The sequence below is a fragment of the Schistocerca cancellata genome, chromosome 1, assembly GCF_023864275.1.
Source record: "Schistocerca cancellata isolate TAMUIC-IGC-003103 chromosome 1, iqSchCanc2.1, whole genome shotgun sequence".
In the NCBI taxonomy this organism is placed as follows: domain Eukaryota; kingdom Metazoa; phylum Arthropoda; class Insecta; order Orthoptera; family Acrididae; genus Schistocerca; species Schistocerca cancellata.
In genome coordinates, this window is record NC_064626.1 from 254684948 (window position 1) to 254697786 (window position 12839).

Genomic DNA, 12839 nt, shown 5'->3' on the forward strand with positions numbered 1-12839 from the left:
TTTCAAAAAATAACGATCCCCACAAGTTTAGGAAAACCACTGAAACCTACATTGGATGCTCAGCAGAGATTTATCCCGTATACTTTATTATTCATTGCACTGCCTATCTCTCTATCAGTCTTGAGACCTATACATGCAAGAAGAAAATGTGACGTGCTCTGTATCTGGGACGTCCTGTGTGGGAAAAAAAGGAAAGAAACTGGACGTCAAGTTCCTGGGTCTCAGGAAGAGAGAAATCTGAAACTCTAAGGTTCTTAGTTCCACCTGACAATTAGTGATTTGCGTGTGTGACTTTGTCAGCACTTGTATTGCTGGGCAATGCGTTGCAAAACTTTGTAGTTCGTGACGTTTACAGTCGTTCGTAAACGCCATAGGCATAGATTGAGAGGAAGAGTGGAACATCTTCACATTATGCCTGAGATCAGGCAGCGACGGATTGGACTGGCTTTAAGTAACACTATTACCTGTCGAAGAAAATGTAGCTAAAGTTTTCTAAATTCTTGGACGAGGATATGAGGATATGCAAGGAATCGATACTGCGCATCCTTGCCACCAGAGTGGTCAGTGAGTCTGTCACTCGGAGGAGCTGGGACAGATTCCCGATTCTATTCAGGAGTTTTTTTAGTGGTAGGAATTATACGAGATGCATTCGGCAGAGCATAAACAGTTAAGGAGCTACCTGAAGGGAAAGTGGCGCTCGTGGTGGAATCTACATGTACACAGATACTCCGCATGCCACCGTATAGTGCGTGGCGGAGGGTACCCTGTACGACTACTTGTCATTTCCTTCCCTGTTCCACTCGCAAATAGAGTGAGGGATAAACGACTGTCTGTATGCCTCCTTATGAGTCCTAATCTCTCATATCTTATCTTAGTGGTCCTTACGCGCAATGTATGTTGGTGGCAGTAGAGTCGTTCGGCAGTCAGCTTAAAATATCGGTTTTCTAAATTTTATCAATGGTATTTCTCGAAAAGAACGTCGCCTTTCCTCCAGGGATTCCTATTTGAGTTCTCAAAGCATCCCCGTAACACGTGTTGTTCGAACCTACCGGTAACAAATCTAGCAGCCCGCCTCTGAATTGCTTCGATGTGTTTCTTCAATCCGACCTGGTATGGATCCCGAACACTCAAACAGAAACCAAGAACAGGTCGCACAAGCGTCCTACATGCCGTCTCCTTTACAGGTGAACAACTCTTTCCTAAAATTCTCCCAATAAGCCGAAGTCGAACATTCGTCTAACCTACTATATTTCTCTTATGCTCGTTTCATCTCGTATCGCTTTGCATCGCCATGCCCAGATATTTAAACGATATGACTGCGTGAAGTAGGACACTAATAATACTGTATCCGAACATTACAGGTTTGATTTTCCTACTCATCCCCATTAACTTACATTTTTCCACATTTAGGGCTGCCTGTCATTCATCACACCAACTGGAAATTTTGTACACGACGGTAACATCAGCAAAAAATCACAGATTGTTGCCCACCATGTCAGGCAAATCACTTATGTGTCTAGAGATGTCTAGAGACCAACAGCGGTCCTACCACACTTTCCTGCGGCACTCTGATGATACCCTTGTCGCTGATGAACACTCGCCATGGAGGACAACTGTTCAAATTTTTAGGTTTTCAGGTTGACAGTAAACTGTCGTCAAAAATCCATGTTCAGGATGTTGTTCAAAATCTGCCATTTTCCTATTAGAACAGTAGCTGAAGTAAGTGACAGACAAGAAAAGTAGTCGACTTTGCTTATTTTCATTCTACACTCCTGGAAATGGAAAAAAGAACACATTGACACCGGTGTGTCAGACCCACCATACTTGCTCCGGACACTGCGAGAGAGCTGTACAAGCAATGATCACACGCACGGCACAGCGGACACACCAGGAACCGCGGTGTTGGCCGTCGAATGGCGCTAGCTGCGCAGAATTTGTGCACCGCCGCCGTCAGTGTCAGCCAGTTTGCCGTGGCATACGGAGCTCCATCGCAGTCTTTAACACTGGTAGCATGCCGCGACAGAGTGGACGTGAACCGTATGTGCAGTTGACGGACTTTGAGCGAGGGCGTATAGTGGGCATGCGGGAGGCCGGGTGGACGTACCGCCGAATTGCTCAACACGTGGGTCGTGAGGTCTCCACAGTACATCGATGTTGTCGCCAGTGGTCGGCGGAAGGTGCACGTGCCCGTCGACCTGGGATCGGACCGCAGCGACGCACGGATGCACGCCAAGACCGTAGGATCCTACGCAGTGCCGTAGGGGACCGCACCGCCACTTCCCAGCAAATTAGGGACACTGTTGCTCCTGGGGTATCGGCGAGGACCATTCGCAACCGTCTCCATGAAGCTGGGCTACGGTCCCGCACACCGTTAGGCCGTCTTCCGCTCACGCCCCAACATCGTGCAGCACGCCTCCAGTGGTGTCGCGACAGGCGTGAATGGAGGGACGAATGGAGACGTGTCGTCTTCAGCGATGAGAGTCGCTTCTGCCTTGGTGCCAATGATGGTCGTATGCGTGTTTGGCGCCGTGCAGGTGAGCGCCACAATCAGGACTGCATACGACCGAGGCACACAGGGCCAACACCCGGCATCATGGTGTGGGGAGCGATCTCCTACACTGGCCGTACACCACTGGTGATCGTCGAGGGGACACTGAATAGTGCACGGTACATCCAAACCGTCATCGAACCCATCGTTCTACCATTCCTAGACCGGCAAGGGAACTTGCTGTTCCAACAGGACAATGCACGTCCGCGTGTATCCCGTGCCACCCAACGTGCTCTAGAAGGTGTAAGTCAACTACCCTGGCCAGCAAGATCTCCGGATCTGTCCCCCATTGAGCATGTTTGGGACTGGATGAAGCGTCGTCTCACGCGGTCTGCACGTCCAGCACGAACGCTGGTCCAACTGAGGCGCCAGGTGGAAATGGCATGGCAAGCCGTTCCACAGGACTACATCCAGCATCTCTACGATCGTCTCCATGGGAGAATAGCAGCCTGCATTGCAGCGAAAGGTGGATATACACTGTACTAGTGCCGACATTGTGCATGCTCTGTTGCCTGTGTCTATGTGCCTGTGGTTCTGTCAGTGTGATCATGTGATGTATCTGACCCCAGGAATGTGTCAATAAAGTTTCCCCTTCCTGGGACAATGAATTCACGGTGTTCTTATTTCAATTTCCAGGAGTGTATTATAACATACAGCATTATGTTTTGTGGTAATTGTCAAAGGGTGTTTTGGCTCAGAACCAGGCAGTTTGGGCAATAAGTGGTGTAAGTTTCTGAGCTTCTTGTCGAATCCAGTTCATTAGTCTGTGTATTCTGACACTGGCCTCTCAATATGTATATTCTTTAATGTCATTTCTTAATAACAATACGAGCTTATTCCCAACAATTAGCATCTTTCACTCAGCTAATACCAGGCAGAAACTCAATCTGCATTTGGATTGCACCTCCTTGACTCCTGTGCAGAAAGACGCGCAGTATTCTCTGCATCCATTTTCAATAAGTCACCTGAAGAATTCAAAAATCTGAACAGTAATCCATTAGCTTTCAAATCTAAACTGAAGAATTTTCTCATGAGTCACTCCATCTATTCTGTCAAGAAGTTCCTTGAAACATTAAGCTTATTTTCGTACTGCCCGCATCTCGTGGTCGTGCGGTAGCGTTCTCGCTTCCCACGCCCGGGTTCCCGGGTTCGATTCCCGGCGGGGTCAGGGATTTTCTCTGCCTCGTGATGGCTGGGTGTTGTGTGCTGTCCTTAGGTTAGTTAGGTTTAATTAGTTCTAAGTTCTAGGCGACTGATGACCTCAGCAGTTGAGTCGCATAGTGCTCAGAGCCATTTGAACCATTTATTTTCGTGCTATATTGTTGATTGCATTTGCATAAACGTATAGCTTGTCGTCTTTTTAGGATTCATAAGCATTTTATTTTACCTGTTATTACTTTTCTATTGTAATTTAATGTACTGACACTTCTCATAAACATGAAGATTTACTGTTCAGTTTCATCCTACGGAACTAGAGGCGTAAAATAAATAAGTAAATGAAAAATAGATAAAGAAATGAAGTTTGTTTTGTCAACGATGCTCTCACGAATCAGCTGTCTGTGTGCAGCAAAGCATTCTCAAGTGTTACATTACGAGTAGAGTTATTTAGTATAAAGATATTATTGAAACGTCTATTTACTACTACAGTGAATTAAAGCTAATAAGTTGTTAATAAATGCATGAGTGTATCCCTATTTTATAATAATAATAATAATAATAATAATAATTGATTATACAATGGTGCAACAATTCTCAATTATATTAAGATTAACATGATTTTGAGGGGACAGACTTGTTGGTGTACCGAGTTGGACTAGGCCCATCTGCATGTACAGTGAGTAGTAAGAGATTATGGAACACTGATCTGGAGCATCATTTTCATTTACAATATATATGGACTATTAAAGATGTTACTACACTTACCTAATGCCGCATCGAATGACATTGGCATATCTGAAATACATTCAAAATATGTGTCAGAATTTGTTCATTATAGATTGCAGTAGGAAATTATAGCGTTGTGATATAAAGTACATAAAGGTGAGAAGAAGTCCTTATGCTTGAGACAAAGCCTATCCTTTGAGCTAAAAAGCCTGTGATCTTGGATCTCGAGAATAAATTGACACAATATGGGTGAAAATCAGAAGAGACTTATTGTACTATTTTTGTGACATAAGTAGTAGAAAGGGACCATAATGTCATATCATTTTTACATTATCTGTACTTTTATTAACAATGAACAGTATTTTAATTCGATAAGTGTGCATCAAAATTAGTTATGTAGCAATAATTCTGGCTTTAAAATTAACAGCTTTGTTTGGACACAATAATGCCAGTTTTAAAAGTATCAAAATATATCAACAATTTTATAACTACATATAACTGAAGTAGAAGTAACTGAAATTGAATGTAAATCAAATCAATGGAGAAATTTTCATTAGTGGAAATTGTGTAGTCTTTATTTAGAGGTATTAGCAACAGAAAAAAATTATATTGCTATGAATTAACTGTATATCAAACCATTGTCTTCGCCTGCTGTTATCCAAAAAGCAATTATTAACAGTACAGAAAACATACATTTTGCCTAACCTTACAAAATTAATGATTATATATGATACAGAAATCACAGAATAGTGCAATTGTAACTAAAATGATAAATCGTGTGACTAGGGCCACCCGTCGGGTAGCCCGTTCGTTGGGTGCAAGTCTTTCGATTTGACGCCATTTAGGCGACTTGCGCGTCGACGGGGATGAAATGATGACGATTAGGACAACACAACACCCAGTGCCTGAGTGGAGAAAATTTCCGACCCAGCCGGGAATCGAACCCGGGCCCTTAGGATTGACATTCGGCCGCGCTGACCACTTTTTTTTATTCCACAAAAACAGTAACAAAAATGGCTACAATGAAATGAGATAAATAAGGTGATATATAATTGCAGTAAAAAAATTACAGCATTCAAAGAATGAGTCTTTAGCAGTAAACTCAACTACTGGCAATTATAACTGAGAGAAATGTATATCGCAAATTGTATAATGTTCACAATAAGTACACATTGCTAGATGATAGACAAAATGATTTGAGTTGAAACTAGTCAGCTGAAACAAATGTTTGTATTTGTGACACGTAGTAGACAACAGATGTCATGCAAAATAAATGGTACTTTTCATGATATAGGAGCCTCAGTTACATGTCCCCCCTAGCTCAGTATGAAGCCATTCATTAAATTACATATTTATAAATGATATGACAAATAGTTTTTTAGTAATTGATAGCACCTTTTGCAATACAGAATATAGTGGAAACATACTAAAATGCCAAAGAAACTGATATAGGAATGCGTATTCAAATGCAAACATACGCAATAAGGCAGAATACGGCGCTGCGGTCGGCAACGCCTATATATGTTAGATCGGGTACTGTTACTACAATGGCAAATTATCAAGATTTAAGTGAATTTGGACGTGGTGTTAAGGTCGGAGCACGAACGATGGGACACAGCATCGCCGAGGTAGTGATCAAGTGAGGATTTTCCGTACGACCATTTTACGAGTGTAGCGTGAATATCAGGAATCCGGCAAAACATCAAATCTACGACATCGATGCGGCCGGAATAAATCCTGCAAGAACGGGACCAATGATGACTGACGAGAATCGTTCAACATGACAGAAGTGCAATCATTGCGCAGATTGCTGCAGACTTGAATGCTGGGACGTGAACAAGTGTCAGATTGAGAACCATTCAACGAAACATCTTCGATTTGGGCTTTCGGAACCGAAGACACTCTCGTGTAGCCTTGATGACCGCACGGTACCAAGCTTTACGCCTCGCCTGGGCGTGTCACCATCGACATTGGGCTGTTGATGACTGGAAACATGTTGTCTGATCGGACAAGACTCTTTTTAAATTGTATCGAGCGGATGGAAGTGCACGGGTATGGAGACAACCTCATGAATCTATGGACCCTGCATGTCAGCAGGGGACTGTTCAAGATGGTGGAGGCACTGTAATGGTGTGGGCGTGTGCAGGTGGAGTGATATGGGACGCCTACACGTCTAGACACGACTATTACACGTACGTTACCGTCCTGTCTGATCACCTGCATGCATTCATGTCCATTATGCATCGCGACGGACTTTGGAAATTTGAGCAGGACAATGTGCCCCCCTTCACGCCCAAAATTACTACAGACAAGCTGCAGGAACACTCTTGTGAGTTGAAACACTTCCCCTGGCAACCAAACGCACCTACTTGAACATTACTGTGCATATATGGATCGCCTTGCCACGTGATTTTCAGTAGAGATCTCTATCCCCTCGTACTCTTACGGCTTTATGGACAGCCCTGCAGGATTATGGTGTCAGTTCCCTCCAGCACTACTTCAGACAATAGTCGAGTCCATACAAGCCGTATTGTGGGGGCCCTACGTGGTATAGGCAGGTGTATCAGTTTCTTTGGCTCTTCAGTGTAATTCCAGTCCAGTTTGTATGGTTAGAGGAGTATGTTTCTATCTGTACAAGCGATATACTGTTGATTGTTAATTTTTAATATAACAATGCAGAAAATATGAGAAGACTACTTTCACTATGAATAATAATAATAATAATAATAATAGTAATAATAATCTGTCTAACATTTTTGCAGTATATAAATCATTCTACTTCTGACAGTAAGTAATCTTTAGTTATTTGTTTCATATGGAAGTTGCTGGGTGTTTTGCCCTATATATTCTATTTTTCGTCACTATACTTCAGTCTAACAACGGCTGCCTAAACGTTTCATTGGGTATTCGATATACTTCTCATCACCTTGAAACATGATACAATATGTATGTGTGGAACTCTATGGAACACTAAGTTTTACATCTCTATTTCTTTCACGTGTGCAGTTACATCTACTCTTTCGTAGCCACTATAAGGTGTGTGGAGAAGGGTACTTTTATAACCCCGTCATTTCCCTCTACCCCCCCCCCTCCCCACGCCCCTCCCTCCCGTGTTCCATTCGCAGATGCTGTGTGGGAAGAATGACAGTCAATAAATTTCAGTATGAGCTCTATTCTCTCGTCTTGATCCATTCGCAAGAAGTACGCGGGAGGAAGTAAGACGGTTACAATGAAATGAATACCCCTAGCTGCATTCAGGCGTTGATATACGTCAATGGGGACAGCTGAAAGTGTGTGCCCCCACCGGGACTCGAACTCAGGATCTCCTGTTTACATGGCAGACGCTCTATCCATCTGAGCCACCAAGGACACAGTGGATAGTGCGACTGCAGGGACTTATCTCTGACACGCCTGCCGTGAGACCCACATTCCCAACTTACCGTTCCGCACTATATTCATAGTGCCCCTGCCCATGATACTCATTACTCGCGGCTTTTTTCTGATTCCCGTAAGAGTTTGCACTGTTTGTGCATGCGCACAGAAGAATGGTCAAATGGCCGGTGTGCCTTATATACAGGGTAGTCCATTAATCGTGATCGGGCCTAATATCTCACGAAATAAGCGTCCAACGAAAAAACTACAAAGAACGAAGCTTGTCTAGCTTCAAGGGGGAACCAGATGGAACTACCATTGGCCCGCTAGATGGCGCTGCCATAGGTCAAACGGATATCAACTGCGTTTTTAAAAATAGGAACCCCCATTTTTTATTACATATTCGTGTAGTACGTAAAGAAATATGAATGTTTTAGTTGGACTATTTTTTCGCTTGTGCGCTGTAATAGTCAGAAACATATGGCTCACAATTTTAGACGAACAGTTGGTAACAGGTAGGTTTTTTAAATTTAAAATACACAATGAAGGTACGTTTGAACATTTTATTTCGGTTGCCTCAATGTGATACATGTACCTTTGTAAACTTATCATTTCTGAGAACGCATGTTGTTACGCATGATTACCTGTAAATACCACATTAATGCAATAAATGCTCAAAACGATATCCGTCAACCTCAATACATTTGGCAATACGTGTAACGACATTCCTCTTAACAGCGAGCAGTTCGCCTTCCATAATGTTCGCACATGCATTGACAATGCGCTAACGCATGTTGTCAGGCGTTGTCGGTGGATCACGACGGCAGATATCCTTCAACTTTCCCCACAGAAAGAAATCCGGGGACGTCAGATCCGGTGAACGTTCGGGCTATGGTATGGTGCTTCGACGACCAATCCGCCTATCATGAAATGTGCTATTCAATTCCGATTCAACCGTATGCGAGCTACGTGCCGGACATCCATCATATTGGAAGAACATCGCCATTCTGTCATGCAGCCAGCCGGAGTGGCCGAACGGTTCTAGGCGCTACAGTCTGGAACTGCGCGACCGCTACGGTCGCAGGTTCGAATCTTGCCTGGGTCATGGATGTGTGTAATGTCCTTAGGTTACTTAGGTTTAAGTAGTTCTAAGTTCTAGGAGACTGATGATCTGAGAAGTTAAGTCCCATAGTGCTCAGAGCCATTTGAACCATTCTGTCATGCAGTGAAACATCTTGTAGTAACATCGGTAGAACATTACGTAGGAAATCAGCATACATTGCACCATTTAGATTGCCATCGATAAAATGGGGGCCAATTATCCTTCCTCCCATAATGCCTCACCATACATTAACCCGCCAAGGACGCTGATGTTCCACTTGTCGCAGCCATCGTGGGTTTTCCGTTGCCCAACAGTGCATATTATGCCTGTTTACGTTCCCGCTGTTGGTGAATGGCGCTTTGTTGCTAAATAGAACGCGTGCAAAAAGTCTGTCATCGTCCCGTGATTTCTCTTGTGCCCAGTGACAGGACTATACACTGCGTTCAAAGTCGTCGCCATGCAGTTCCTGGTGCATAGAAATATGGTACGGGTGCAATCGATGTTGATGTAGCATTCTCAACACCGACGTTTTTGAGACTCCCGATTCTCGCGCAATTTGTCTCCTACTGATGTGCTGATCAGCGGCGACAGCAGCTAAAACACCTACTTGGGCATCATCATTTGTTGCAGGTCATGGTTGACGTTTCACATGTGGCTGAACACTTCCTGTTTCCTTGAATAACGTAACTGTCCAGCGAACGGGCCGGACACTTGGATGATGTCGTCCAGGATACCGAACAGCATACAAAGCACACGCCCGTTGGGCATTTTGATCACAATAGCTATACATCAACACGATATCGACCTTTTCCGCAATTGGTAAACGGTCCATTTTAATACGGGTAATGTATCACGAAAAAAATACCGTCCCCACTGGGGGAATGTTACGTGTACTACGTACTTATACGTTTGTGACTATTACAGCACCATCTATCACAAGGCGAAAAAAGTGGTCCGACTAAAACATTCATATTTCTTTACGTACTACACGAATACGTAATAAAAATGGGGGTTCCTATTTTAAAAAAAAACGCAGTTGATATCCGTTTGACCTATGGCAGCGCCATCTAACGGGCCAACCATAGCGCCATCTGGTTTCCCCCTTCAAGCTAGACGAGTTTCGTTTTTTGTAGTTTTTTCGTTTGTCGCTTATTTCGTGAGATATTTGACCCGGTCACGATCAATGGACCACCCTGTATATATATATATATATATATATATATATATATATATATATATATATATATATATAGTGAACTACGACGTATCATCATGACAGGCAGGACAATGCGACAGCAGCTCATGTATCGTGCAGCACAATATCAAACGCGTTTCCGCTGCGGCCGACCGTGTCTTCACGGTCTGTTGGCACTTACTGGTTCACCTTTTCTTTTAAATATACCTGTTGTTGTGATCTTCAGTCCAGAGGCTGGTTTGACGCAGCTGTCCATGCTACTCTATCCTGAGCAAGCTTCTTCATTTCCCAGTACCTACTGCAACCTACATCCTTCTGAATCTGCTTAGTGTATTCATCTCTTGGTCTCCCTCTACGATTTTTACCCTCCACGCTGCTCTCCAACACTAAACTGGTGATCCCTTGATGCCTCAGAACATGTCCTACCAAACTATCCCTTCTTCTAGTCAAGTTGTGCCACAAATTTCAGTCTCCCCAATTCTCTATTTGATCTACCTATCTAATTTTCAGCATTTTTCTGTAGCACCGCATTTCGAACGCTTCTATTCCCTTCTTGTCTAAACTATTTAACGTCCATGTTTCACTTCCATACATGGGTACACTCCATACAAATACTTTCAGAAACGACTGCCTGAAACTTAAATCTGTACTTGATGTTAACAAATTTCTCTTCTTCAGAAACGCTTTCTTCGCCACTGCCAGTCAACATTTTATATGCTCTTTACTTTGACCATCGTCAATTAGTATGCTCCCCAAATAGCAAACCTCATCTACTACTTTAAGTGTCTCATTCCTAATCAAATTCCCTCAGCATCACCCGATTTAATTCGACTATATTCCATTATCCTCATTTTGCTTTTGTTGATGTTTATCTTACATCCTCCTTTCAAGATACAGTCCATTCCGTTCAGTTGTTTTACCAGGTTCTTTACTGTCTCTGACAGAATTACAATGCCATCGGCGAACCTCAACATTTTTATTTCTTCACTGTGGATTTTAATACCTACTCCGAATTTTTCTTTTGTTTCCTTTACTGCTTGCTCAATATACAGATTGAATAACATCTGGGACAGGCTACAACCCTGTCTTAGTCCCTTCCCAACCGCTGCTTCCCTTTCATGCCCCTCGACTCTTATAACTGCAATCTGGTTTCTGTACAAATTGTAAATATCCTTTCGCTCCCTGTATTTTACCCCTGTCATCTTTAGAATTTGAAAGAGAGTATTCCAGTCAACATTGTCAAAAGCCTTCTCTAAGTCTACGACTGCTAGAAACGTAGGTTTGCCTTTCCTTAATTTATCTTCTAAGATAAGTCGTAAGGTGAGTATTGCCTCACGTGTTCCAACATTTGTACGGAATCCAAACTGATCTTCTCCGAGATCGGTTTCTACCAATATTTCCACTCGTCTGCAAAGAATTCGTGTTAGTATTTTCAGCCGTGGCTTATTAAACTGATAGTGTGGTAATTTTCACATCTGCCAACACCTGATTTCTTTGGGATTGGAATTATTATATTCTTCTTGAAGTCTGAGGGTATTTCGCCTGTTTCATACATCTTGCTCACCAGATGGTAGAGTTTCGTCAGGACTGGCTCTCCCAAGGCCGTCAGTAGTTCCAATGGAATGTTGCCTACTCCCGGGGCCTTGTTTCGACTCAGGTCTTTCAGTGCTCTGTCAAACTCTTCACGCAGTATCGTATCTCCCATTTCATCTTCATCTACATCCTCTTCCATTTCAATAACATTGTCCTCAAGTACATCGCCCTTGTATAGACCCTCTATATACTCCTTCCACCTTTCTGCTTTCCCTTCTTTGCTTAGAACATGGTTTCCATCTGAGCTCTTGATGTTCATACAAGTGGTTCTCTTATCTCCAAAGGTCTCTTTAATTTTCCTGTAGGCAGTATCTATCTTACCCCTAGTGAGATAAGCCTTATCATCCTTACATTTGTCCTCTAGCATCCCTGCTTAGCCATTTTGCACTTCCTGTCGATTTCATTTTTGAGACGTTTGTATTCCTGTTTGCGTGCTTCATTTACTGCATTTTTATATTTTCTCCTTTCATCAATGAAATTCAATATTTCTTCTGACACCCAAGGATTTCTACTAGCCCTCGTCTTTTTACCTACTTGATCCTCTGCTGCCTTCACTACTTCATCCCTCAAAGCTACCCATTCATCTTCTACTGTATTTCTTTCCCCCATTCCTGTCAATTGTTCCCCTATACTCTCCCTGAAACTCTGTATAACCTCTGGTTCTTTCAGTTTATCCAGGTCTCATCTCCTTAAATTCCCACCTCTTTGCAGTTTCTTCAGTTTTAATCTACAGGTCACAACCAATAGATTGTGGTCAGAGTCCACATCTGCCCCTGGAAATGTCTTACAATTTAAAACCTGATTCCTAACTCTCTGTCTTACCATTATATAATCTATCTGAAACTTTCCAGTGTCTCCAGGCCTCTTCAATGTATATAACCTTCTTTCATGAGTCATGAACCAAGTGTTATGCTCTGTGCAAAATTCTACCAGGCGGCTTCCTCTCATTTCTTACCTTCATTCCATATTCACCTACTACTTTTCCTTCTCTTCGTTTTCCTCCTATCGAATTTCAGTCACCCATGACAATTAAATTTTCGTCTGCCTTCACTATCTGAATAATTTCTTTTATCTCATACATTTCATCAACCGCTACGTCATTTGCGGAGCTAGTTGGCATATAAACTTTTACTACAGTTTTAGAC

The 12839-nt window shown here is 42.9% G+C and overlaps 1 protein-coding gene across 6 annotated transcripts in view; it reads right to left on the reverse strand.

Moving 5' to 3' along the window:
* LOC126170586 (inter-alpha-trypsin inhibitor heavy chain H6-like) overlaps nt 1-12839 on the reverse strand; it is a 213216-nt gene that overhangs the window by 50832 nt on the left and 149545 nt on the right. For 3 of the 6 annotated variants that reach the window (XM_049920738.1, XM_049920741.1, XM_049920737.1), the window contains exon 13: nt 4472-4501. The exons of the other annotated variants lie outside the window; for them this stretch is intronic. In XM_049920738.1, coding sequence (XP_049776695.1) covers nt 4472-4501 — 30 coding nt within the window. The remainder of the gene's footprint in view (nt 1-4471; nt 4502-12839) is intronic. 6 annotated transcript variants of the gene reach the window in all.